General features: G+C 39.3%; 8 protein-coding genes across 12 annotated transcripts in view; 4 read left to right on the forward strand and 4 right to left on the reverse strand.

The window, feature by feature from the left end:
• The first annotated feature begins 386 nt into the window (after nucleotides 1-386).
• On the forward strand, nucleotides 387-2,182 carry MED19 (mediator complex subunit 19). Its single transcript, XM_011302186.1, has 4 exons — nucleotides 387-994; nucleotides 1,190-1,346; nucleotides 1,495-1,594; nucleotides 1,668-2,182. The coding sequence occupies exons 1-4, from the start codon at nucleotides 808-810 to the stop codon at nucleotides 1,950-1,952; spliced, it is 729 nt and encodes a 242-aa protein (XP_011300488.1). The 5' UTR covers nucleotides 387-807; the 3' UTR covers nucleotides 1,953-2,182.
• An 895-nt stretch (nucleotides 2,183-3,077) lies between these two features.
• Nucleotides 3,078-9,561, forward strand: LOC105264955 (RNA-binding protein cabeza). 3 transcript variants are annotated; one of them, XM_011302187.1, is made up of 8 exons: nucleotides 3,078-3,202; nucleotides 3,976-4,329; nucleotides 4,515-4,605; nucleotides 6,599-6,630; nucleotides 7,906-8,039; nucleotides 8,287-8,642; nucleotides 8,923-9,207; nucleotides 9,277-9,561. In XM_011302187.1, the coding sequence occupies exons 1-8, from the start codon at nucleotides 3,190-3,192 to the stop codon at nucleotides 9,314-9,316; spliced, it is 1,305 nt and encodes a 434-aa protein (XP_011300489.1). In that variant the 5' UTR covers nucleotides 3,078-3,189; the 3' UTR covers nucleotides 9,317-9,561. The 3 variants fall into 3 exon arrangements, with proteins under 3 accessions (XP_011300489.1, XP_011300490.1, XP_011300491.1); XM_011302188.1 differs by having other exon boundaries at nucleotides 6,602-6,630; XM_011302189.1 differs by lacking the exons at nucleotides 3,078-3,202; nucleotides 6,599-6,630 and having other exon boundaries at nucleotides 3,982-4,329.
• A 120-nt stretch (nucleotides 9,562-9,681) lies between these two features.
• On the reverse strand, nucleotides 9,682-12,304 carry BI-1 (Bax Inhibitor-1). The gene is made up of 4 exons (XM_011302193.1): nucleotides 12,041-12,304; nucleotides 11,014-11,315; nucleotides 10,249-10,574; nucleotides 9,682-10,082 (listed from the first exon to the last, which is right to left on the reverse strand). The coding sequence occupies exons 1-4, from the start codon at nucleotides 12,085-12,087 to the stop codon at nucleotides 10,053-10,055; spliced, it is 705 nt and encodes a 234-aa protein (XP_011300495.1). The 5' UTR covers nucleotides 12,088-12,304; the 3' UTR covers nucleotides 9,682-10,052.
• Nucleotides 12,305-12,789: 485 nt separating this feature from the next.
• Nucleotides 12,790-15,109, forward strand: LOC105264956 (protein phosphatase 1L). 2 transcript variants are annotated; one of them, XM_011302190.1, is made up of 4 exons: nucleotides 12,790-13,097; nucleotides 13,411-13,656; nucleotides 13,719-13,916; nucleotides 13,987-15,109. In XM_011302190.1, exons 1-4 carry the CDS (start codon nucleotides 13,062-13,064, stop codon nucleotides 14,944-14,946), a joined length of 1,440 nt encoding a protein of 479 aa, XP_011300492.1. In that variant the 5' UTR covers nucleotides 12,790-13,061; the 3' UTR covers nucleotides 14,947-15,109. The 2 variants fall into 2 exon arrangements, with proteins under 2 accessions (XP_011300492.1, XP_011300494.1); XM_011302192.1 differs by lacking the exon at nucleotides 12,790-13,097 and having other exon boundaries at nucleotides 13,539-13,618.
• A 22-nt stretch (nucleotides 15,110-15,131) lies between these two features.
• Nucleotides 15,132-16,594, reverse strand: fy (fuzzy planar cell polarity protein-like protein). Its single transcript, XM_011302194.1, has 2 exons — nucleotides 16,497-16,594; nucleotides 15,132-16,381 (listed from the first exon to the last, which is right to left on the reverse strand). The coding sequence occupies exons 1-2, from the start codon at nucleotides 16,572-16,574 to the stop codon at nucleotides 15,224-15,226; spliced, it is 1,236 nt and encodes a 411-aa protein (XP_011300496.1). The 5' UTR covers nucleotides 16,575-16,594; the 3' UTR covers nucleotides 15,132-15,223.
• A 289-nt stretch (nucleotides 16,595-16,883) lies between these two features.
• Nucleotides 16,884-19,891, forward strand: LOC105264960 (endoplasmic reticulum lectin 1). 2 transcript variants are annotated; one of them, XM_011302196.1, is made up of 5 exons: nucleotides 16,885-17,883; nucleotides 18,361-18,414; nucleotides 18,796-18,957; nucleotides 19,036-19,275; nucleotides 19,439-19,891. In XM_011302196.1, exons 1-5 carry the CDS (start codon nucleotides 17,050-17,052, stop codon nucleotides 19,679-19,681), a joined length of 1,533 nt encoding a protein of 510 aa, XP_011300498.1. In that variant the 5' UTR covers nucleotides 16,885-17,049; the 3' UTR covers nucleotides 19,682-19,891. The 2 variants fall into 2 exon arrangements, with proteins under 2 accessions (XP_011300499.1, XP_011300498.1); XM_011302197.1 differs by lacking the exon at nucleotides 18,361-18,414 and having other exon boundaries at nucleotides 16,884-17,883.
• LOC105264959 (mitochondrial import receptor subunit TOM40 homolog 2) lies at nucleotides 19,800-21,342 on the reverse strand. Its single transcript, XM_011302195.1, has one exon. It carries the CDS (start codon nucleotides 21,137-21,139, stop codon nucleotides 20,201-20,203), a length of 939 nt encoding a protein of 312 aa, XP_011300497.1. The 5' UTR covers nucleotides 21,140-21,342; the 3' UTR covers nucleotides 19,800-20,200.
• A 543-nt stretch (nucleotides 21,343-21,885) lies between these two features.
• LOC105264961 (serine/threonine-protein kinase 17A) overlaps nucleotides 21,886-25,683 on the reverse strand; it is a 54,428-nt gene continuing 50,630 nt past the window's right edge. The window contains exon 6 of the mRNA XM_011302198.1: nucleotides 21,886-24,634. Within this exon, the coding sequence (XP_011300500.1) occupies nucleotides 23,686-24,634 (949 nt within the window). The 3' untranslated portion in view covers nucleotides 21,886-23,685. The remainder of the gene's footprint in view (nucleotides 24,635-25,683) is intronic.

Consider the following 25,683-nt stretch of genomic DNA (forward strand, 5'->3'; position numbering starts at 1 on the left):
GCAAATTGCCTGTATAATCTAAAAATCGTCGTAAACGCAGTCGTACTGTCAATTTATTCTTAAAGTCTCACTCTCCAACCACTCACAACATATATTATTACCCAATATCATAGGAGGGCTTATTCAATGAATTTTTTTGTAGCCGTAAAAAAATTAATTCTATTTATTTGCAGCCTCTGAAATTCACAGCCGTTTTTCGCCGGGATTTTTAAGTTTAATTAAAAAATTAAAATTTCCAGTTTCCGAGTCGGCTGATGGGCAGACACCCCCATTGCGTGTGGCGCCCTCCCTTTCCTGGGGTGCAGTACTGCGATGCCGCTGGGGTCACTGGAACCCCCAGAACTGAGCCTCTACTTTAGTCAATCCTCTTTGACAGAGACTTTGACGTGAACTTTGGTCAGTGATGGTGACAATTTAGCCTCGTCGGGGACAATCTGAGAATTCAGGTACTCATCGGATTAGCCCCAGAGGAGGATTAACAAGCAGTGAGTCAGTCACCATGTTTATCGTGTGTAATATCTTATGTTTACGCAATGAGATGTGATAAATAATCGGGTGAAGCCAGAGGTAACGGTTTGCATCGTTCGGGGGAATTTTAATCATGTGGAAACTGATGAGAGACGTGAGGCTCTAGCCTCTAGCTTTTTGGCTTTGTGGGCTCTTCCCTCTGGAGGGCATTCAGTCGGATATTTTTTCCAATAATTTCCAGGGGGTCTGGGGGAGGTTTGGCAGGGGTTACTGAGTTACTCTTGGGTTTGGTTTTATTATTTCGTGGTAAACGGTGGGATGAAGTAAAACAGCTGGAGGATGATGATGGGCGATCCGTTTCGTGGTAAAGTCGAGCAGTACTCGCCAAAGTCATCACCGAGGGGTGCACGCTCACCGGTGGTATCACGACAGGACTCAACGGGAACGTTAAAAACCACCATTTCACTGGGAAAGAATCCGTCAATCGTCCACAGTGGACCCTTCTATTTGATGAAGGAACCGCCTGGTATGTTGGAAGTTTTTTTTATTTTTCTTCGTTTTCACCATTTTTTATCCATCTGCCAGACATTTGCCTGAATTCATACAAAAATTCCAACGTTTTTCTTCCAATTCCATTTGACACGAATAGACGGAAAACGTAGGAATTGGCTGGAAGAATTGAAGAGAAGAATTGAACGTGAATTTCTCTGTTGGTTTTTAGGGGAGAGCGATTTGACTGGAGCCACCAATTTGATGGCCTATTATGGCCTTGAGCATTCGTATAGCAAATTCAGTGGGAAGAAACTTAAGGAGCAGTTGTCCTCTTTTCTGCCCAATCTGCCTGGAATTATTGATACTCCTGGAGATCAAGACAACAGGTAAGACTAAAGAGGAAAAGGTAGCAAGGGAAATTATTCCCCTGTCTGGTATTACAGGAATATTTCTGAATCTAAGAGAGATGGCGAAATATTCCTGAGAATTTGTTTTGTCGAGTGAAATGATTATCAATTATCCATTTGTTTTTAGTTCACTACGTTCTGTAATTGAGAAACCACCAATAGTGGGTAAAGAATTGCTTCCCCTGACAAGTGTTCAATTATCAGGCTTTCGTCTTCATCCTGGACCTGTAAGTTGCCCAAATTAATCCTTGAATTTTTTTTTTCACCACTGATTAATGATTTAATAATGTACGTGTGCAGTTACCTGAGCAGTATCGATACGTGAATCAAGCGCCCCAGAGAAAACACAAGAACAAACATAAGAAGCACAAACATAAACCTGGTGAAGTGCCTGCGGGCCAAGAGGTAGCAGCCACTGACATCAGCGGTGCTGACACACATGAGAAAAAACACAAGAAGCAGAAGAGACACGACGAGGAGAAGGAAGCGAGGAAGAAGAGGAAGAAGGAGAAGAAGCGAAAAAAACAGAAACACAGTCCTGAGCATCCCGGTGGATTGACACCCTCCCAGCATTCCAATTCGTGATCCATAATTTTAACGTCAAATCGAGATCACTGGAATCAACGTGCCGTCAATGGACTAATTATGTTTTAACTGCCTTATTTTTCCCCCCTCGTAATTTATTGGTTGACTGATCGGTGGAGAATTGATAAATCGTAGCCAATTGAAGTTTTCCATTCGAATTATTCATTCAAAAAAATTTTCAACTGAGAATCGAAAGGAAAATTCAAATTATTCACGAGATAAATATGTTATCGAGATATTTTTTATCCTGTTGTCATAAAAAAATTGGGAGAACGTGTGGCAACATCTCATTGAGAAAAAATCAATCAGCAAAATATATGATCTATTTTTTACTCGTTCAATTGGCCAATGACACCTGGGACTTTATTTCAGAATGAATAATGGACACTGCCACTGGGTTTTAGCCACTGATTTTTTTCTGCTGAATGTGATCAATCGGTGACGAATTATTTAACGAGCTAATGTGGGGGAAACGTGCGTATATGAATGTCCTGAGTTTATGGGTTTAGATGAAATAGTTAATAATGCGGATTCTGCTCTATTCCAAAGATTCTGCACACTCATGTAAATAAATTAAATATACAGCGGTTGGCAATGTTATTTGAAAGTGAATGTGAGAAAATTGAGGGAATCGTCATAATGTTATCGATTTAAACGAGTAGTATTTATAATGCAGACACGAATAAAAATAGTTTAATTATAAAATTATTCTGTCAATCATCTGTGATTAATCCTCGAAGCAAATTCATTGATCATTCCCTAAAAATCGAGAAAATTGAAGATGTGATGAGACTCGAAAGGAATCTGAGACGTATAGAAAGTGAAATGCTTTTCCATCTCCAATTTATTATCATAATAAATCCGTCATTTCCGTTTCCATTTTGTCGTCTAGAAATCCAGGATTCATTCAATTTGATAATTGCGTAAGTGCACACGTAATAATGTTTATTATATGAATATTTACCAACGATGTACAATATAGTTTTAATTAGTACCAATGGAATTACGTTAATTTTAATTATTTTTGGTTGGACGTTCAGTTCCAAGGAAGAAGCTGTTGTCCTCCATTCGCGCGACAACGAGTGTCAAAACAGCTGTATCCGGTATGTGCAGTGGGTTGCGCGCATAAACGTTGGATCTCCCCGGCGTTCACTTTCGTCGCACCTCAGTTTCCTCTGGTTCCCGCCATTACGCGGGTGTTCACGTCGTATTTTCTACAAATAATTACGTCGGCATCATGACCGACAACCGTAAGTACTCAAAATCATAAACCTCTGTCGCTCGCATTAAAAAAATTCGTTCTCACAAATATCTTCGGTATCACCACGTGCCCGATAAAAAACATCAACAAACGCGGAAGTATCATATGACGCTAGGGTCCATTGATGCTCCAACCCCACGCACTCGGCCCCCGGAGATGATGCCAAGAATTTACATGCGATATTTCTCATAATTCCGGAATTAATCACCAGCCAATCCTTTTTCAAAACCCCGAAACTGATTTTTTCAGTCATGACCTCATTGCAGCTAGTATCTAGCATCTTATCGGGTGCAATCGATAATTTTGCTCCTCCATTTTTTTCACCAATTGTTTTTACACGTCGTTGACTGTTCATCCACTGGGAATCGGTGCTCGCGTGATTTTTCATTTGAATAATCGATAATTCCGTCGTCTCTGAATTAATTCAAATTTGTATTTTCAAAGGCAGAATTTATTGAAAAATTATTATTTTCAGTGATTATTATTATTTATTTGTATATTTTTTATAAGTTCGAAAAGTATAGATGTCGGGGTGAAATTAGAACCCATCAAAAATTGTTTCATTTTTCATTTACGACGTTTTTCTCTGGTTAAACAAAGATAATTGTTTATTTATACTTATACATGAAATATATATATATTTTTTTATTGTAAATAATGATTTAGAGATGATATTTTTGAGAATTCTCGGAGAACTCATGGCTTAATTCTTTTCACTGGTTAATCTCGAAATATTCCACTTTTATTCTTTGATTTTTCCAGAATACTCGAGTTATCAGCAGCAAGGCTACAGCCAATACAGCCAGCCACCACCGAGTGGTGGACAGGATACATCGTATCCTCCACCATCTTCTGGTAATGCAAGCTACAATCAGTACAGCCAGCCTCCACCCAGCAGTGGTAACTACGGTAACTACAACAACTACAGTACATCCACTGGTCAGGATTACAATCAGGCCCAGGGCCAGGGTGGCTACACCCAGGGAAGCTACGGTGCCTCTGGCAATCAGAGCAGTGGAGCTGCTGCTGGTGGTGGCAATAATTACGGGGGGAGTAATTACGGAGGGAATTCAGGGGGTGGATATAACCGTGGAGGATCCTCAGGAGGTTACGGAGGTAATTATCCCCCATACATCACAGGGTCTTGTAAATTGAAAATCATTAGAATATTCAAGAAATTAATTCATTCGTTAATGAGAAATTATCTCATGCCACTCTGTGGCTGTTAAAAATTTCGAATTTTTTCCTTTGAAATTTTATTGGTAATTCTGATTGTTTTATAATAACAATTATTTTTTCAGGACAAAGTGGAAGTGGTGGTGGCGGTGGCGGTGCTGGACGTTACAGCGACCGTGGGGGTTACGACCGCTCGAGCGGTGGCGGTGGTTACAAGTAAGTCTGCCATTTCTTAATCCCCAAAAATTCCTCCTCTCGTCGAATATCGAAAAATAAAAAAAAAAAACAGACGATAAGAGTCCCCTCTGGAGACACTAAAGGTACCATCAAGTAGGTGTATATTATCTTGGAATGAAGTTTCCGAACATTAACTCATCAATCATACAAAAAAAAATGTGGTTCACCTGCCATTTCGGCGTTAATGTATTTGAAGTGTGCCTACAGGTTGTTGTTTATCGCACAGGTATAACTGGTTTGTTATGAAAAAGAGGTAATGATAACAGGTTGTATACGACAAATGACGTAAAAATATGGTAATGGCATTATCGAGGGAATAATCACCGAGATAATCACCTGTTAGGGTGGCTATTCACTCTGGGTGAATCGACAGAGCCAGAGGGTTGGTAGGACCATATCTTCGGTGGGATTCTGGTATTTGTGGAGAGTCTGATACCTCGAGCACTTGAATATTTTAACCTTTACACCGAACCCTACCCAGTCTGCCAGACAATAATTCAATAATTTAATTGTCATCGCCATTTGTTTATGCGAATAGTTGAATACTTTTAGAACCGAAGGGTCAATTAACGGTTGAAAAGAAAAGGTTCAACAGGAGAAGCAAAATATTCATTTAGTTTTCCCTTTTTCCTTTATCTTATTGCTCTAAAATTTTTTTTCACACTTTTTCGTTCTATTTTAATTGAGTGAATCAATATTTGCGTTGATGTTTTTTTTTTAATAAAAGAAAAAAACGATTGAAGTTATGGAAGCTATTGATTAATAATTTGTTTCGGTCTGACAGATCGCTCCATTTTCTATTTGGGTGCTTCAGACATTTATCGGGGCGAAAAAAATTGAAAAATTTATCCTAGTTCGGTGTAAAGGTTGACTGGAGGTGTGCGAATAGTTTTCGAATGAAATTGAATCGAATAACAAAATTCAATTAAAAATTTATGCGATTTTTCTATTATTTTTACTATTAATTATTCAATTTGAATAATTCCCACACCTCTGATTGAACCCTTTTTTCTTTACTGAATGCATCGATATATCTGCCACAATGACTCCCATCATTTGCGCAGAATAATCGTAACGAGTGATTAAAAAAAAAATGGAAGAAGGTGGTGTGTCCGTTGACGATGCACATATCGTCCCTCAGTACTTGGTATTGATCTGGGGCTTGCTGATACACTTTCTACTATAAACTTAAAGTACAGAACGATATCGCCAACTCTACGCTCTGTTTATCCCTCGTGGAGGGCTCATGCTGGTTATGGAAATTATTGCGGTTTCGGCTCCAACTGTCTTTACTTAAGACTGTCTTGGATTCTGGTTTATTAGAAATACACCTGGGATATCTGAGTGGTACTTTTCTCGAAGTCGAGGGCCTTTAGAGGAATTATTTCTCTGGGATTTCATTCCCACTTTCCATTCATTAACGAAAGAAGAAAAAAACGCACTCAATGAATTTTCAATTGGAAATTATTCACAATTAATTTGAGGGGAATTAATTTGAGGAGAATAATTGAATTGAAATTCATAATCACAGGCCCCTGATAATTAATTAAAAAAATTCTTGTACCAAATTAGACGAAATGTTTAATTATTTGTGAGTTTAATATGTAATTTAAGTTTAATACTTTTTGATAATGATTTCCGTGAGAATGTGATTCCTCCAGGGCCCATTGTATCGTTCGGAGGAAATGTTCTCTGAGATATTCACCCAGAAGAATCGTTTGCAAATAAAAGAGGTAAACCTGCATGCCAACACCAATAAATCAACCGACTGCAACTTGTAACCTGACTTAGTTTAAGATAATTATTTATACGAATATGGTGACAGACGAAATTTAGACAGTAGGTAACCATCAAGAGAAAGGAAGGGGTTTGGCAATGAATCAACGATATGAAAAAACACATCAACGATCGAACTGATCGAGTCTGTCCCCCCATGAGTCGTCTCATTGGTATATCTGCTTCTGTGTTTTAGCAGTGGCGGTGGCCGTGGTGGTTATAACAAAGGTAAATGCACCAGATCGTACTGTACTGATCTGGTGCTTATTCACGCATTCAATCTAATATTTTTAAAGAATCAACATTTTAATTAATGCTCGGTTACGTTCACTATATGAAAGGGCTACCACATCGCGATTCTGATTAAGGATCTGATTATTTATTAATAACTGTTTGTTATTGTGCATTGTCCATTGGTTGATCGAGTTGTTATTTTCAACTCAAGCTAGATCGAACGAGCGGTAGAAAAACCTATAAAGTTTCCAATTGACTAGCGAAAAAAGAAAGGCAACAAGACAACAAGTCGACTTATTTCTCTCTGGAGGAATTCCTTTTCGAGGAATATCTTTGAATCTACGGGGGATACCGATATTTTTCATAAGACCTTTTTCACAGAGCGGAATGTGAGCTACAAAAAAGGACACGTGCAAAATTTTGCAGTCTCTGCTGGATTCGGAGATATTCCTCTTGTTACCTTTTACCTGTTCGCTACTGAATTTGTTACGGTGGTATAACATGGCGACTGGGGGATATGTAAACCAGTAAAAAATCCCTTAGTATGTAGTAGGTGTAATTTTGGGGTATGATTTATTAAAATGGTCTGTTACTACGATTGGAGCCCTTTTATATGCAACTGCAACCTTGTGTTGGATACGATGATAATTAGACGAAATTCATTTGGTGTTTTTGGCGGTACGTTATAGGCGGGGGGAAAACTTTTTTTATTGACGATGATTTATTTATTGAATCATTGGTATTTAATATTCACGTTATGGAGTATAAGGAACATGTGGTCATATGAATCCTAGGCAGGGTGTGTGGTTTTTAAACCGTATATTGGTGATAAAGAATTTTTAATGGTTTATTGTAAGATTTATTGTTATGGGTAAAGAGTTTATGATGACTCGGTGAATGGGACGGAGAAGTTTAAGGGCATGTGGTAAAATAATGTCATGAGCTAATCCATGACAATTGGACAACGCTGTGTTGATGATTTGGTTAAATCACTGGTGGGGGGAAAATTTTCGATGGAGATGAACAAATTTTATCGTCATCGTAATGATGTTCTTTGGTTTTATCGTCATAGCCGTAATTACAGTGTTTGCTTATTTTGTTTCGAATAACGCGGATCACGTTGCTTTGGAGAAATTATTGTAGTTATTAGGGAAAATGTAGGTTTTTTAAAGGAACTGATCCTGTTAGGGATGTTTCGGATTGAGAGATGGATATATTTCTTTTTTTTTATTATTGCTTATTGGATTTTTAATTGTGGCCGCGTTGCAGGGGGCTTTGGTGACCGGAATGGCGGCAATGACGGGATGGTCGTGCAAGAGGACACTATTTTCGTTTCTGGAATGGATCCAGGAGTCTCTGAGGAGGAGATTTGCCAGCATTTTGGGGCGATTGGAATTATTAAAGTGAGTAGTATCGGGATTTTATTCATAAAACACTTTTATCACTCTAATCATTTAATTGAGCAATCAATTCCCTTTTTATGAATAAATAATAATATCAAAAGAAGTAAAAAAAATATGAACAATCAATTCCTTTTAAAAAAAAACATGTAACATTTTTTGTCACTTTGTTCGAGGCCCACGAAGGGTTAAGGAATTATCGATCGGTGGAATGAAGATTGAATGTAAAAAATGGTAATTATTATTTTAGAATGATAAACGCACTGGCAAACCCAAGATTTGGGTGTACAGAGATAAAAACACTGGGAAGCCGAAGGGGGAGGCAACTGTAACGTACGATGATCAGGATGCGGCACGTTCTGCGATCGTCTGGTTTGATGGCAAGGATTTCAAGGGCTGTACGATTAAAGTGCAGATGGCCCAGCACAAGAGCAATTGGCAAGGGGGACGTGGGGGTGGACGAGGGGGCGGTGCACCCGGTGGGGGCCGCGGGAGGGGAGGTTTCGGTGGTCGCGGGGGTGGAGGTGACAGGGATGGGGGCGATCATCATCGAGGGGGTGGAGGAGACGACAGGAGAGATTCTGGAGGTCGTGGTGGTGATTGGAGGTTTGTCTCATAATTATCTGTATTAATTCCAGGAAAAACCCAAAGATTTTTATCTTTTTCATTGTTTTCCATTTCGTCGGAGGGAATTAGCGAAATATTTGCGAAGTGAAGTGGGAGCTATAAAAATGATCTCGACAAGTATTCCGTTTTTTTTTAGATTCAGAGATTTCGCCGAAAAATTGAAGGAAAAAAATCATTTGTTACCCTTTAATGAATTATTTCATTATTTTCTGTGGTTATAGATAATCCAATGTTTTTAATCGAATTATTTTATAATCAGATGCACAAATCCTGACTGTGGTAACACGAATTTCGCATGGCGCGACGAGTGCAATCTCTGCAAAAGCTCAAAACCAGAAGGTGCAGGAGGTGGCGGCGGTGGTGGTGGCGGTGGCGGCCGTGGGGGTCGAGGTGGAGACAGGGGTGGACGAGGTGGTGGTTTCAGGAATGATCGTGGACGTGGGGGTGATCGGGGAGGCAGAGGAGGTGGTGGAGGATTCCGTGGGGGCGACAGAGGTGGAAGTGGCGGACGTGGACGTGGAGGGCCCATGCGTGGAGGTGGAGGGTGAGTTGCTTCTATCGATTAATAACTTTTCTCTCGTCAAGTATTAACCATTTTTTCGTTTCTTTACAGACGAGGGGACAGGGACAGGGACCGCCAGCGGCCGTATTGAACAGACAATTCTGACTGGCAATTGTCAATTGCGCGGACGGAATGTGTAAATTTTCTTTTGATGATGACACCAGGTTTCGAGGTGTTAACACCACATCTCCATTAATATTTACTCAATCACTTTTCATACGTGAGGGACTAATGGATTACACATGATTTATTTCCCCCTTTTTTTTCATAACGAATTGTGTAATGTATGTGTAAAGACTAGATTTTAATAAAGTGAATCACATAATATAGAATAAATTGTCTGCATTCGTTTTTTGATTTATAAATTATTGAATTATTAAAGTTATGCATTATTGGATGAAGTTGAAAAATAGAAACAAAAGGTTTTATTTATGATAAATTTATTTGATTGATTGATAAGTTGAAAAATATTGTATTATAATAAACCTGATCATTTAATTATTACAGCATGTGTAAATTCAAAGAGAAGAAACGGAACAATTGACGCGAAATAATTTATGGTTTTTTATCTTTACAAAATAAGGAGAATAGTACTCGACAATCTCTCTCACTATCTCACGAATATTTATCGAAAACATATCCAATAGTCACTCATTAACTAAGTAGAAACAAGTTTGTTTATCGTAGTAAATCTAGGTTCCTCTTGGTTTTTATTTGTTTATTTTAAATATGAATTAAAGTAGATATATATATAATAGAAAGGATGAAGACCTCTATAATGGATTTACTCGAATGTCGGTGACACCTCTCGCTTTTATCGCGCTGAATTATTGCTTACGTTTGCGATTCTGCTGCTCCTGATAATGGAAAATATAAAAACATAAATTATTAAAGAAAAATGCACACGAATTTTAAGAAAATTCAGACTGAAAAAGTTCATTGCTCTGATATTTGGGAATTTAACAGAGATCAGAAAAGATTAAAAATTATTTTTTGAAGGAAAATTTTTGATATTTTACGCACCTTGATGGAGAGAATTTCGACCAAATAACGGAATACCCTGAAGAGGTCAATGAACAATTCCAGCGAGTGGCCGATGAAGTCCTTGCTACCCATGTGGAATTTCTCGACAATCAGCTGTGTATCGAAGATGATGAAGCCACACATCAGGATGAGTCCCAGGTAGAGCTGTGCTTGGTAGACGAAGACTGAACGCAAGAAGATGTTGGAAAGCAGCAGGAGGATGGCGATATTCGATAAGCTGATGAGAGTACCACCCAGGTACAACCACTGGCCTCGAGGTGCGTACAGCGATGAAAGGCTGAAGGAGACGAAGACTACCGTTGATCCTGAAATTTTTTATATTCAATTCAAGTTTTAATTGAAGCTGAAAATTCGCTATTTGTGGCACACGTCTACGTGTAGTTAGCAAAGTTACTGCTCTGTTTAGTTTAGAGAGGGGGAAACTTACGCGGCAGTTTCTACTGTAATGACGCCACGATTTAATATTCATGTCTGGGTAATTTGTTTGTTAAATGGAGAAAATTGTTTGGTCTTTATTCGTATGGGAAATGTAGCAATTACTGAAACTTAATGAATTTTATTGGTCCATCAGTGAAGAACATCATTTTCTGGGAATTCCCGAAATTTGTGATTCAAAGTCAAGTGGAAAAATCCATAATTTTGTAAATATAAATTGTTTTTAATTCAAAAATTTTTGTCAATAGATAAAAATGATATTTAGACTCCGGGTGCTAAATTATTAATGGACATTCAGGATGAACTCACCTACGAGTGCAGTGACAATGATGCTCGGGTCAATACTGATGACAATTTCCAGGAGAGGTCCCAGTCCAAGACCGGAGAGAAAAGCGAACCCCAGGAGATACCCAAGACGGAGTTTCTGATTTTTTCCATTATCGGGGGTGACCCCGAGGGCGATCAGGAGGCCCAGGGCACCAAGAGTGCTCAGGAGACTGGCCTCCAGGAGATTCGTGAACAGGTGAACATATGCACCAGCCCCTGCTGTCAAAGATGACAGTGCCAAACATCCGTAGACATTCTTGAGGTGCTGTCGGAGAGGTGCTTCCCTATCAACACCATAAATTATTAAAACTCAATCCAAGGCCAGCCCCTCAAGAGTTGTCATTACTATCAGTCGTCTCTTATCAACTAATACTCGGAAAGCGACTCAGCACGGATGCCAACAACATTGAGAATTATATTTATCAGACAGTGAAAAACTAATGAATATTTCAATGTTTCTTTTTTCTAAATATTCCAAATTTATCTAATTCATAATAATTCTTTTAAAAGAAAAATAAATCTTGAATTCCCCAGTTCTGTTAAACACCATCTAATATAAAAACTATTGATGTTACGAAGAAATAACAAAAGGCTTTGTTTCTTGAAAATTTAATGAGCTCTAAAAAAGTTCCCCACCACTTCCCCTGAAAATCGATAGCCGTCCAGATAAATCGATAATTAAAAAAAACATTAATTCCCTGCAATCTCGCTCTACCACTTCTCCATTAAATCATGAATTATTAAAATAAAAAAAGAAGTGTCCACTCTCTAGAGATTCCTCCAACACCTCTACGCAATCAACTCTCCGTTTTTTTTTTTTCATTACATCATCGACAAAACCTTTGAAATAAAAAAATTGGAGATTATCCCCTCCCGTGGGAATTGAGTGGAGAAGCCCTAGGATGCATAAACAAATCTATTTGCATATATCTGAAAAGCAGCAATAAATAGTGAGGTCGCGGTGGTATCAAGGAGGACAATAAAAAATGATAATAATTTATCTACTTACAGCCTGTTCGTGAAGGAATTGACGAAACTAGTGATTCCTACAGCCATGATTTTACTTCACTGATGATGATATAACAAACAAACAATTTCGTTAACTCTTATCAAGTGGTACTTCGTCACGTCGTGCGTCTGATTTAATTCTGGTTTCGAGGATGATCATGAATTGTGGAAAGTGGTGGGCTTTTGGGGACACGTCAGTAATATCCCTTTGCGTAAATTTCGTACGTTATTCCGATTGGTTAAGACACCTCGAAGGAAGCGTCAGCTCTCGAGAAAAAGAGACGAACTGCTGGAGATGTGCCTGACAGAGTGAGAGGGTGGACAAGTCTTCAGGACAGTAGTGGCATCTGGAACCCCCACCAGGGAAATTCCTCTCGGGAATTTAGAGAAATTCTGGGGAGTGATTGGCAGATCCCAAGAAATTCCCCATATTCAGCTTTAGCGGGCAATTCAAACTCCTCAATAAAAGAAAATATAATTAACGGACGTAATTGACGTGTAACTATTAATCTGAAATATTTCGTGACATAATAGTCATCCCTCGATATAATGCCACTTGGATTTGGTTAAGGATTAATTGAATTTGGTTAAGTGTTAATTGGACTTGGTTAAGTGTCACATAGGGGCAAAAAATTTAAGCGACTCCATAAAATGTTAAAATTTCAAATAGCATTGCGTGTGACGCCCTCCCTCTCTTGGGGTGCAGTACTACGGTGCCGCTGGGGTCACTCAAACCCCCAGAACTGAGCCTCTAGTTTAGTCTATCCTCTTTGATTGTACACCTCCAAAAAGACACTCCACAAAAAATAAGCACTCTATTTTAGAGTGAAATTAAAGGATTTAATAAATCGTTTGGGGCCAATTCGAATTACTGATTATTATTTCATCGGCTTAGGACGTAGTGGGAGAAGTTTGAAGATTGAGGGGACACGGATTTTTGAGATGATATTTTTCAATATGATATTTGGGTTTTAATTCGATTTTTGTGGAAACTTGTTGAAGTTTTTGGAGGTTGGCTGGATATGGATGATGAATTGGAGGATAAAGTGCTTTATCAGGTAAAATCGAGCAATTGGTGAATTTAAGCCAGAGATTGAAAAACTCCAGTGGTTGTTTTTTTGTTTTCAAGAAAGAACAATGGGTTGTTATCGTCATTTGGCATTTACTTTGGTACCTAGATTACTGGTTACGACCACTAATTTCCTTTATTAAACTGAATTAAAAAGATAGGGCCAATGGTTTGTGAATGAATAAATAAAATTCATTGATGTTGATTTTTTTGGGACAGTGGAATGCAAATGAAAATAATCTCCCAATGTTTTAATTGTTCGTATTGATGATGACCGCAATTATCATTAACTTCATCAACAGACTTATGTATCATACATGAAGCTCTTGTCGAAGTTTGCTGTGGGTTTGCCCACGAGTTTAACCGCTGGTTCCAACACACCTATCGGTTATTTTTGGAGGATGATGCGTCTGTATGCACTCAAGCCAGAAGTGTTATTCTGTGGTACAGTTATGTTCGTCATACTGTTCTACCTGCAGGCTGTTGATGTTTGGAGCAGAACTTTGCTCGGTAAAATTCAGTACACCCTTCGAAAAACGAGTTCGAAGGTATGCCCGGGCTTTAACCAATCGTTTGATCGATTTATCGATTATTTTTTGGGATTTTTCAGGTATCAAAGCTGCAGTTCCTCGTTGCCAATGCCAGTACCAGTGGGGAAAATCTCAAATGGGAACTCGAGGAGGGTTATGTCGCAGCATACGCAGTACAAGGACATCGACCTTATATGGAGGATAGATTCGTAGTCAACGAGGACATCAACAAAACTGGTGTTTCAGTTTTCGCGGTTTTCGATGGACATGGAGGAGAGGTAATTGAAGAATTAATTAATTTCTCCATCAAGGAGAATTATTTTCAATACTCACGTGAAAAATTTGCAGTTCGCTGCGGATTACGCCCGTGACAAGCTGATGCCAAACATAAACAGGAAGGTGATTGAGCTCAAGAGCATGATCGCTGGTAAACCGTTACCCCGGGATAACGAGAACGAAGAGAATTCCCCGAGTGAATCAAAAGTGCTTGATAATTCCCTGGAGAAGCGCAAGTCCTTTAGGAAGACAGTGTCAACGACTGACGACACGACGAAGAGTAAATCAGGAATAACAGACCCAGAGCTGCTGAACAAATTGAACAGTCTAGTCCGTCCAATAACGAGGGAAGTGCGACACGATCGACCCCCCGAGGCTCCCCCAAAGGCAGTGGACATGTCGATGTACATAGAGGGACAGAGAATAAATTACGCAAAGCTGTTGACAGACGAGGTATTGGCAGTTGACAGTCTCCTGGTACAGGCAGCCAAGAAGAACATGGATGTGGCAGGGACAACAGCTCTCATTGCAGTCCTGGAAGACAATAAACTGACAGTAGCAAATGTGGGGGACTCTAGGGGAGTTATGTGCGACAGCAAAGGGAATGCAATTCCTCTGTCATTCGATCACAAGCCCCAACAGCAGAGGGAGAGGCAGAGAATCAACAAAGCGGGGGGTTTGGTTACCTTCAATGGGGTCTGGAGGGTCGCTGGCATCCTCGCCACTTCCAGGGCTCTCGGAGATTATCCACTCAAGGACAGAAAGCTTGTTATTGCCGATCCTGATATTTTGACGTTCGATTTGACTGATCATGATCCATCCTTTCTCATTCTCGCCTCTGATGGCCTCTGGGACACCTTCTCCAATGAGGAGGCTGTTGCCTACATCAGGGACAGGCTCAATGAACCTTATTTTGGCGCTAAGAGTCTCACTCTGCAGAGCTATTACAGGGGATCACTCGATAATATTACAGTTGTCGTTATCAATCTCAGGAATCGAAAGTACAAAGTGTCAGATTCTAGAGGGAATTAGGGAGTAGCTAGGAAATTATTATTGTTGTTTTTAGATTTTTCTTCGTGGCTTGATCTTCTAGTCATGGGTTTCGATATTTGGACTCTGCCTGGAACGTTTACAGATGAGAGGAATTTGAAGATTTATGGAGGAGTCGATTTTAATAAACGTATTCATGAAAATATCTTTTCGTTTTTCTTTCGTACTGATTCATTTTATGGTCGTTTTTATTGTCATATAAAAAATATGACATAAGAGTGAAATTTAATTTAACAGTAATGTTCAGAGAATAATTATTTTACCAGCAGGTTTGCTTGTCGGAGATGAGTATTTTCAGTGTTTTTCGAGTTATCAGTCTTATTGTATGATTAGGAATTGAGTAAGGGTACAGGATGCAGAGAATATTGTCTCTTTCCCTGAGTGCGTGACACTTGTGGTATTCTGAGCACCAGTAGGTCTCTCTAGCTTGAATTGTTCGACGATCACTTGGATTTCTCTGACCAACTGATTCGCCTTTTTGGTGGAGCAGGAATGGTTCCACAGCCTGGTAATAAAATGTCTTCAGGATGTCTAATCTCTGAGTGCCCATTTGTTGATTCGTGGACTGACTGTTAGGATTTCTCCCCATCACAAATTTTCCGATGTTGCAGTCCACCAGGAGAAATCCTAGGATTGATGGGTCCAGAGAGAGATCAGCTGGAAAACACTGGGGATAGGACTGCTCCGCAGCTCTCAATGTCTCGACGTTGTTCCTCCAGTGCTGGACAACCGTTTTCTCCACTTCTATTAGATCTGGACGGGGGCCACAGAGGGCCAGGACCTGGACTCCTTTTATTAGAGTCACTGATATGAGTCTAAATGCCACATTAGGACTCATCTTTGGGAGAAAGACTGGGAGATCGCAGGTGGAGCAGCTGCTGTCCATCGAGCCAGCCATCATCAGCAATTTCTTCTCGATGGGATCCAGTTGTAACCAACTGTCAGTCCCCACTGCCATGCACCCATGGATCAGAATACAGCCATAAGAGGAGTCCAGGTACTCCATCAGCAAGTCCAGACTACTGTGAAGAAAATGATTCTCGGGACACAGAATGCTGCTGGACATCGCCACCAGGTCAATCTCACTGCAGCTTCTGTTACCAATATCCAGGCAGTCCAATAATTTATCGATAATGTTGTTGCAGTTCCTCAGCTCTTTCTTCAGCCTCTCGATGCTCCTCGAGTTTTTTATCTCATCGATTCCAGCGACTAGGATCATAGCATTGAAAACAGTGTCAATGAACTTCTCGAGGACGTGCTTCGTCGTGCCACTGGCTATTGCGATCAGAGTTATGGATTCTGCGAATTCTTTCCAGACGACCGTTGTGTCTGGCATCTCTGTGTTTTTCAGTTTTATATCCTGAGACTTCAGGAACATGTGGATACCACTCAGCGACGCCATTTTCGAGAAGGTCATCTGGAGAAAAAATAATTAATATCAATACAAAAATAATTCTTACGAAAATAAAACAACTGTTGCATTAAATAATTATTAGTGAATTTTAGTGAAGTGAATTCAATTAGCAACTCACAGCACTTCCCTCTCCCTTCTTCCTGGAGAACAAGGGGATTCCCCCCGAGGAAGTTAAACACATAACGTGTGCAGTCATTCCTGGAGTATAATTAATCGAATATCATTACTTTCTGCGACAAAGATTAGAGTAAACGCCAGTTTGTTTTGATTTTTATGAGGGGACTCTCAGCTGGTTGCTGAAATCTTCAGCTCCATATCTGTAAAACGCAATTAACCTAGAACAAAATTATAAGTCGATTTATAAATTATTAACACTGTATCAATATATTAACTTGTAAAAAACATCTGGTAATTATTTACAGAATTGAATTTGACACTTACCCCAGATCACTGGTGGGGGAAATCTTGGGATGAACCACTGGTGTTTCTCTACGTGTCCGTGCGCGTGTCAGCTTCACTCACACAATTTCACAAAAAATTGTGCATATATATTCACCAGTATTTCTCCTAAAATCAAAACATGGAGTAGCCATTTGGCATCTCATTGCACTGTACGATACACAACTGACATGTAAAAAACAGCCTGTGATAACGAAATTCAATGTACAAATATGTGTAGAACAAGTACTCTCTGTTTTTTGGTTATATGCCAAGTGCTGTCGGTAGTGAAGTGTCTTGAATTCTCGGGTAGTGATGCTGATGTACTCTACAAAATAAATTGGCCTGGGAAAATTAGCACTGATTTATTGGCAAACGAGAATTCCGAGCTGTATCCCATAACGACAGCTAACAACGAGAAATACACGTGTATTATTCCAGCTGCCAGGAAACATGAGGATAACAGCAATGAGCCTTACACTGGGCCCAATCCAATTGAATTATTGGCACCACTTTTCAATCAGAACACATGCTCCTTCAAGTTAGAAACTTATTGGACGTACGAGGTGTGTCATGGGAGACACGTTAGACAGTATCATGAGGAGAGAGAAGGTAAAAAGGTGAAGGTCCAGGAGTTCTACCTCGGGAGATTCCCTAAGGGACAGAAGGAGAAGCTCTCGTTGGAGTACGACGAGTTGGCGAAGAATCCTGATAAGAAGTCACTCATTCCCACGAAGAAGTTCGATGGCATTCAGATGCCATACGTGGAGATCGAGATGACTGATGGCACCATCTGCGACCTCAGCAACAAACCCAGGACTATTAAATTGCTGTATATGTGCCATCAGCATGGTAAGCACGAGATCCTGTCCCTGGAGGAGACATCCAGCTGTGAGTACGAGGCTATTGTCCTGTCTCCCTTCATCTGCAGCCATCCGGATTATGGTCCCAGGGGTGGGGGTGAGGATGAGATCAATTGTGTGCCCCAGGATAAAGCGGGAAAGGTCCCCAGGGCACTGGATGCCCTTGAAGCTGAGAGCTACAAGCTCAGGCATCAGAAAGTCATGGTAAAGTCGATTTTCATGTGGCTCATCTCCTTTGAAGGATTATTAATTATTTATTGCTGTTTATTTTTAATGCTGTTATGATTTTTTGTTCGCGAATTCAGGGGCCAAAAATTCGTTTAAATGATCCAATGAGAAACTCAATTTCATAAAGAATATTTTGTCAGGAGAAAATAATACAATCTGTTCATGCATTTTGATCATTTTTTTTTATTAATTTCGTTGGCCACTGGATTGAGTAAATTTTTTATGAATTTATCAATTAGTGATAGTATTCTTGTAGATGTTTCTGCACGATTATTTTCTGGTTTTATTCTGCTGTTTCCTTAAGCCCTCCTCCCTCGGACAAGTCGACTTGAGTGAAGCCAATGAAGAGTCAGAATATTGAGATTAATTCACTTAAATCAGTCACTCCAGAATGACAGATCGTTAGGCTTTGTTATTTAATCACGTGAACACACTGAATTATTTGTTAAACAGGATGAAAAGCCACAGAAACTGTTTGCGATCTTCCGTGTAGATAAGGACGGCCAGGTCAGAAATTATATTTTCATTCTCGGGGATTGGGCTTCTTACATATGCTCTGGGTGTCCTATAATTATTCATTCATGATTATTTACACGTTCTTACACATTTGCATTTTTATTTTCTTTGCTGATATGCACAGTTGCTTTTTATGGCAAATTGCTAGATTCTAGAATCCAGTCGAATTTATTTCTGTATAAGTTCCTGAAGGAGACCATTCCCAGATTATGGTCGGAACAATGTAAATATCTGGAGAAAGATTTTTTTTTTATTTTTGAAGAGCAAAATCTGTCAAATTTGTGGAATGATCTCATCTCGCAACTTAATTAATGGATTAATCTTATGGATTATGGGAGAGTCTCTTCACGTTTTCTTAAATCAATAATTCAGGATGGAGAATCTAGGGTGAGAGTTGAAATCCACCCAGCAGACAGTTTGGAGAAGAACGGAGAGGATCTTCTGGGGTCCCTGACAGACATGAATCTCGGGCAAGTACCAGGAGATGTCAATCCTGTTCAGAGTTTTGTGAGTGGAAAACGCTGCTTGCAAGGCGTAAGTTATTTTCTAATTACTCCAGCAGATGTTTCTTAATTATTTCACTCACTCCACCATTTTATCACTGACTTATAGGGAAATGGCTGGTGGAAGTACGAATTTTGTTATGGAAAATCAGTGATACAGTACCACGTGGACAGAGATGGATCGAGAACAATGGTGGACCTGGGGAAATTCGACAAGCAGAAGCACCTAGACTGGATAGAGGCACATCCTCAAAAGAGGCCAAAACCAATGGGCCAGAGGAAACAGCTCTCCCATTTCTACAGTGACGGCAGTGTCTGCGATAAGACTGGAAAATTACGTCAGACTGAGGTAATCATCTCAAGGACATCCTCATGACCGGGGATAACAGTTCCCTGCACTCAAGATGACACAACTTTACCCCTAGACCTTCAGATGTTTTAAAAATAATTATCCAAATCAATTATTTGACATTTTTAGAATAAATTATGAATTATTTGTTTTCTGTTCTCAGGTGAGACTCAAATGTGTTGAGGGCACATCGGGAAGTCCATCCAGTGTTTCCCTGTTTCTCCTCGAGCCCAAGACATGCGAGTATATCCTGGGGGTGGAATCCCCTCTGATTTGTAAGATTATTGATTATGCAGATAACAATGGCCTCATCCCAGATGCAGCCATGACGAATTTCGACGAGATTAAGTCAACGTCAGGGGAAACTCTCCAGAAGCCCGAGAAGATTATTCACGACGAACATTGAATGTCTGATGCCACAAATCAATCGCAAAGTTATTCCGTAGCGGTGTCAAATAATCTTTTCTATTGAATTCCATAGAGAAGTTTCAAACCAAAATAGTAGTTTTTTTTCAATTAATTTCTAATTCAATGCAATTTTGAATCTATGATCTACGTTAAGTACTCTGTATTTTTCTTGTTAACTGGATTGAATTAAATGACTGCCTCAAAAATATTTGAACATTCCTTTGAATATTTAATTGACTTAATGACTATTTTCTGAAAATATAATTTTTGATTCTTGTGACAATTACATGATTGTAAGAATATAATTTCCCACTCATTGCGTTACATCTCTCGATTACAAAATTATTCATCAGAACTGAGCAATGAATACTTCAAATTCTCCAAAAGAATCAAAAACTCATCGAATCATTCTCAAACTGCTATAAAACCAGAAGTATTGTCAGTCTCTGCCTTAAAAAAATTTCTTTATATTCGAAAAACCGTGACACATTAAAAGTACAAAATGCAAACCAAAAAATCACCCGACATTGAGACCAATTCCAACTTGAAAATGTTGAGTGCCATGATTCAGCATAACACTGAGAATCAACGAAGAGTCAGGAATAGGATAAAGTTTCTTCTCCAGAACTCCTCCAACAGTCAATTTGGTATTGACCATTCCCCTGAACACGATATCAGCATCAGGAACATCGAGCTGATAAAAAATTCCAGCACTGGAGTCATGACTGGCAAGACTGGTCTCGAGCTCAACCCCAAGCTGAAGTTGCTGACTGGCCTTGTGATGATAACAAAAATGTAGTCCAGCATTTCCAATAGTTGCTGAGAAAGTCTGTAGCCCAGTGCTGTACCTCAAAGCCAGTGCAATCATCGATTCCTGTCCCCCTGGTATCAATTGGCTCCTGTGGAAGGCGAATTCAGTGCCAGCTGTTAGTCTGTTGGATAGGGCCTGGAGATAGTGAACAACGAGAGTTCCAGTGCATTTGGAAAAATCAGGATTGTCCAGAGTGATTGAAAACGTCGCCTCGTCGGATCTGTAATCGATTGTAGAACTCGATGCCTCGAATTTCTGCTTGACAATTTGATTGACGTGTTTCACTCGCAGTCGACAGCCCAGGGTGTGGACAAATGTTGTCGCTAGGTTTCCATTGGGCATCAGCTCTCCCATGATCATCGGATATCGCTCAAGTCTTCCAACGTGTTTGGAGCCTGTGTAACAGGTGCCCAGTTTGTACCCTGATGGTGTCATTGAGCTCAGGGTGAGACTGTGGACTGTGAAAAATCCTTCATTGTGGCATCTCTTCACTCGCAATTTAGCTCCCTCGAAGATCGGGGGGTATAGGTCCTTCACTTTTTTATGCAACTCCTCGAAGGTACCTGGATTTCCAGGCACATAACCCTCCGGACAAGGGATGCAGGGAGAATTGTGGGCTCTGCTCGATGCCAGGATTATTCCCATCGTCGTAACCACTCGATTAACATTCACTTCGGTCCTGATTCATCACCAGGAAATACACTCTGGAGATGGCCTTCTCGTTAGTCTGTACATAGCAAATTCATCGACACGTCAGGGATCAGGAACTAATGTGAAATTGGCAGCTTTCCAGAATTTCAGGAGTTCGAAATTCATTTATGATTGGAATTTAATTCAGACATTTTCCTAAAGGATATTTATTCACCTTGAAGTACATGATTTTGATTTTTCTTTGAGTCATTCTGTTGCTCATTACCTCTCTACTATTTATAGAGATGATAAATAAAACAACGGGAAAATTAGTGTAATTACTAGTGGAGAATTTTCTAGATTTATCATAGAATTTATTTGATGTAGTCATTAAAATTAATACAATGATTGAAATAATATTTACATTTTGCAACTTAACAACTAAACGATTGTGTTGTTTTTTTGATAAGTATGCTTTATATTATTTAAGTTATATAACTATATAATGTAATGATAATTGATGATTGGACATATCAAGAGGTGGAACCCATCCAAGTGTCGTAATAATTAACGATTTTCGTCGTGATTTTTCTATTTTCCTCATGTAAAACGTACAAAAATTTTAAATAAATCATTCTCTATAAATTCAATATGAAAATAATAATAAAATAAATACTCTTTAAGTAGACCAATAATTAACTTGGATGTTTTATCCACAATCTTGTCTCCAGAACAGCTATAATACAAGAAATGCTTTATATTTTGATTCCCCATGTTTTTTTTTTCTTTAAATTTTATCTCGTCTTATTCAATTTTTGAATCACAACAGAAAGAACATTGAGCGAGCATCAATTTTATTCGTCACACCGAGTATTACATTCTGCGGGAGAAAAATATAATTGTAATTACACTTCAACAACAGATTTTGACCAGATGCTCTCAGAGTGATGCAAAAAATTATGACTAGCATTTACAAATAGGGGTGCAACACTCTCGATTGCTCGTGGCCGCTGATTCAGAAAAAGAAGTGATAAAAAGAAAAAGAAAAAAAAACTTCTAGAGAAGGAAAAAAACATGCCATCACCAGCTTCGATTCCAGAATAATTTAAGTTTGAAGGAAAAAAAAAAAACAATTCGTAGGAGATATTAAACGATAAATTAAATTACGAAATACTAATGTACACGAATTAATCTTCCTACAACGCCATACTGATAATTTTAATTCTAATCACTCAGCGGATTTATTATCGCGTTCGTCACTTTTCTACCTGAGAACACTTGATATATTTTATTCTTTTTGATAATATTTTTTTCCTGATAAGTGGTTGAGTCAGTCTATCCATCGAAGATAACATTTGATGTCCTGATGAACAATAATTTATTATCCAATGCGTATTCAACTTTAACCATTCACCAATTATTTAATCGAGGATAAATGGTAAAGTGTTGAGAGAAAAAAATGTCAGCGACATGAATTAAAGATGCCTAAAAACTCGTTTAGGCTCTCAATTTTGATCGTACGACGTTATAAAATTTCGTTCGGGATTGCATAAGGCACAGCACTGTTGAATAACAAAAATTAAATAATCCAATATCCCCGTTACAATATTCTCAAACTCTCATTCCCCAAATTCACCAAATCCCTCAAAACTGAATCATTTTTCAAATGAAACACTACCTCACAATTATCGTAAAACGATAATAAATCGATGAATACAGGAGTAGGCACTACATTTTTCTCAAAAATTTGTGATTTCTTGTGCGTTTTGTATACAGTGGACTTAAGGATTACTAACAAAGGCACCCAAGATATTAAAGTTTTTCACATTCAAATCGTTAAAAAGAGTCACAGTAACACCTCAAAATAAAAAAACAAAAAGCTATGACTCTCTTTCACGATTTGACGCGCTGGTCAATTCATCTATAATATGGCGTTTATTTGACGAACACTTATCGGTACATTGCGTACTCAATCCGATTCGCAATTATCTCGTGGGGACGGCCAGTCAGTCTATTGATAAATTGGCAGAGGACAAATTGCGTCCGCATTTCACATTAATCTCTTGACTCATTCTTTCTCTCTCTCCCTCTACCCCTCTCACTTTCTCACTCATTCATCAATCCCTAATACATATGTACATCAAGCTAACACCAGTTTCACCCATCCAATCGCTATTTACAATAAAAATTTTCCAAAATAATCATTCACGCCAATGCACAATCACAACCCTGATGCCTCAGGTTGAGGGACTCCAGAACCTCAAAGTGCCCAACACCAATTGAAATTCTCATGCCCAATGCTTTCATCTCTCAATTATCACTGATAAATAATGAACAATTATCGATGAAAATGTGTTTGAATGAACCCTGAGTTTCGTATTCAGAGATATACCTGGAGAAAAGATTGAGAATTTCCAAACGAAAACCACCGATTATCTCTGGATTAATTTCATACGTCCCTCAACAAGAGTAGAACGACAATTTCCCTGTTTTCCGTGTTATCATCCTTGTAGGAGATCGACGATTACCTAAGAAAGCTTTACCTAAGGCTAATCCATTCTTTACGATCCACCCTGAACCTGGAACCTTCTGATCCTCGCCTGGACAGACTCACACTGTACCTCGCTGTACCTCGTGTATCTCCCAGCCCTGACAGGCTCACGAATGACAACAAGATTGCCACCACGTTCCCTGAGTGCCTCGAGACCAGTTTTAGCTCTGCTGGAGGGTGGAACAGTTGCCCTGGATGCCTTGCTGGAGGGATCAGCAGTGAAACGACTGAGTGCCTTGCTGACAACGCCATTGCACTCTCTTGGCCAGGGCCTCGTGTGATGTCTGTGATCCCATCGGTCTGTCTCAGTACCTGCGAATGGAAAACTCGCTCTACCTTGGCTTTTACCGTAAAGAATAAAATCCAGGGAGTCGTCCGAGTAAATGCTACTGCGATCGCTCGAGCTGTCCGTTGATATCTCGGATACAGTGTCACTACCGCTGTCGCACTGTTGCTCCTCACCCAGAATAAAAACTGGTGTGCACTTGAAGACTTCACCGGCTGGCATCGTGTGATTGCCAATGGCTCGTCTCTGGGTTGCCACGTTTTGCTCGATAATTACTATTTCACCTGATGAGAACTTCTGGGCTAGTGAGTCCATGTTCTTCTTGAAGGTGTCCCTTCTGTCTGGACTCAGGCCAATCCTCAAGGGCATGGCCGGACTTTTTCTGTAATCCGAGAGCTTCGGTAATGTTCTTGATTCGAATTTCGAATCCTTGGAGAGGGATTTCAGGGCGGGAATCGAATCTAGGGAGTTCTGGACAGAGTCAATGATTGCTGTGGGCTCTGGGGTTGATGATCTTTCTGGTAATGATGTCTCCTCTGGAGGGACCACTGGTGAAGTCAGCGGATAGTCGTCTGTGATGCTTTCCATTGGTGGAATTGAGAGGGGGATCTCTGGGCTCCTGCATCCGGTGAACCACGGGTGCTCCAGGCACTCCGTCACCGTCAGGCGTTGGCTGGACAGAAAAGCAAAGCTTTTATTAGTGACTCTTGGTCCTTGAATTGAGGCATTACGGCAATTTCGTGACAAAAGGTTGAGGGGATTCACCGACGAAATTTCTGCAACTCTGAATGTTCCCATTTGATAAGGATAGAGCCTTGGGGTGTGATAAGGAACTGTGTTTACGTTTTGTTTGAAGGGATATCGCAATCGGGAGATAAGGACTTCCTCTGCGAAGAGGGAAACTTGATAAGTGATAGGAGGTTTGATAGAAGGAGGAAGTATTCCTTCCGTTTTTCCAGTGGTGGAAGTGCTGGAATTGAAATAGAACAGATTTTTGATTCGGAGGATATTTAGGAGAATTGATTTAGCGAGAGGAAAGTAACATTTTTGACAACCGAATTTTTACATCGAAAACAAACAACATTTTTCATCACGGAACATGAAAATCGAGGAAGTATTCACTGAAATTTGAAAATTTTGGAAAAATATCAGGGGAACATGAAAATCGAGGAGGTATTCGCTGAAATTTGAAAATTTTGAAATTTTCGAAAAGTATCAGGAGAACATGAAAATCGAGGAGGTATTCGCTGAAATTTGAAAATTTTGAAATTTTTTAAAAAGTATCAGGAGAACATGAAAATCGAGGAGGTATTCGCTGAAATTTAAAAATTTCGAAATTTTCGAAAAGTATCAGGAGAACATGAAAATCGAGGAGGTATTCGCTGAAATTTGAAAATTTCTAAATTTTCACAAAAGTATCAGGAGAACATGAAAATCGAGGAGGTATTCGTTGAAATTTGAAAATTTTGAAATTTTCAAAAAGTATCAGGAGAACATGAAAATCGAGGAGGTATTCGCTGAAATTTAAAAATTTCGAAATTTTCTCAAAAGTGTCAGGAGAACATGAAAATTGAAGAGGTATTCGCTGAAATTTAAAAATTTCCAAATTTTCACAAAAGTATCAGGGGAACATGAAAATCGAGGAGGTATTCATTGAAATTGAAAAATTTGAAATTTTCAACGTTTAGACATTTTTATTATTACCACGATGGTGATTACAAT

This window comes from Fopius arisanus, unplaced genomic scaffold (genome assembly GCF_000806365.1).
Source record: "Fopius arisanus strain USDA-PBARC FA_bdor unplaced genomic scaffold, ASM80636v1 scaffold00026, whole genome shotgun sequence".
Taxonomy (NCBI): Eukaryota; Metazoa; Arthropoda; class Insecta; order Hymenoptera; family Braconidae; genus Fopius; species Fopius arisanus.

Bases quoted from the DNA above. Each gene is read 5' to 3' on its own strand.
- LOC105264959 (XM_011302195.1), bottom strand. From the start codon at position 21,139: ATGGGAATAATCCTGGCATCGAGCAGAGCCCACAATTCTCCCTGCATC.
- LOC105264955 (XM_011302187.1), top strand. The intron at 6,631-7,905 runs GTAAATGCACCA...GCCGCGTTGCAG, and splicing joins CCGTGGTGGTTATAACAAAG to GGGGCTTTGGTGACCGGAAT. The intron at 8,643-8,922 runs GTTTGTCTCATA...TTTTATAATCAG, and splicing joins GGTCGTGGTGGTGATTGGAG to ATGCACAAATCCTGACTGTG.
- LOC105264956 (XM_011302190.1), top strand. From the start codon at position 13,062: ATGGATGATGAATTGGAGGATAAAGTGCTTTATCAG. The intron at 13,098-13,410 runs GTAAAATCGAGC...CTTCATCAACAG, and splicing joins AGGATAAAGTGCTTTATCAG to ACTTATGTATCATACATGAA. The intron at 13,657-13,718 runs GTATGCCCGGGC...GGGATTTTTCAG, and splicing joins TTCGAAAAACGAGTTCGAAG to GTATCAAAGCTGCAGTTCCT.
- LOC105264960 (XM_011302196.1), top strand. From the start codon at position 17,050: ATGTGTAGAACAAGTACTCTCTGTTTTTTGGTTATATGCCAAGTGCTG. The intron at 17,884-18,360 runs GTAAAGTCGATT...TTTGTTAAACAG, and splicing joins TCAGGCATCAGAAAGTCATG to GATGAAAAGCCACAGAAACT. The intron at 19,276-19,438 runs GTAATCATCTCA...TTCTGTTCTCAG, and splicing joins GAAAATTACGTCAGACTGAG to GTGAGACTCAAATGTGTTGA.
- fy (XM_011302194.1), bottom strand. From the start codon at position 16,574: ATGACTGCACACGTTATGTGTTTAACTTCCTCGGGGGGAATCCCCTTG. The intron at 16,382-16,496 runs GTGAGTTGCTAA...TTTTTTCTCCAG, and splicing joins AGAAGGGAGAGGGAAGTGCT to ATGACCTTCTCGAAAATGGC.
- BI-1 (XM_011302193.1), bottom strand. From the start codon at position 12,087: ATGGCTGTAGGAATCACTAGTTTCGTCAATTCCTTCACGAACAGGCT. The intron at 11,316-12,040 runs GTAAGTAGATAA...TGGTGTTGATAG, and splicing joins AATTCCTTCACGAACAGGCT to GGAAGCACCTCTCCGACAGC. The intron at 10,083-10,248 runs GTGCGTAAAATA...TTCCATTATCAG, and splicing joins TCGAAATTCTCTCCATCAAG to GAGCAGCAGAATCGCAAACG.
- MED19 (XM_011302186.1), top strand. From the start codon at position 808: ATGATGATGGGCGATCCGTTTCGTGGTAAAGTCGAGCAGTACTCGCCA. The intron at 995-1,189 runs GTATGTTGGAAG...GTTGGTTTTTAG, and splicing joins TTTGATGAAGGAACCGCCTG to GGGAGAGCGATTTGACTGGA. The intron at 1,595-1,667 runs GTAAGTTGCCCA...GTACGTGTGCAG, and splicing joins TTCGTCTTCATCCTGGACCT to TTACCTGAGCAGTATCGATA.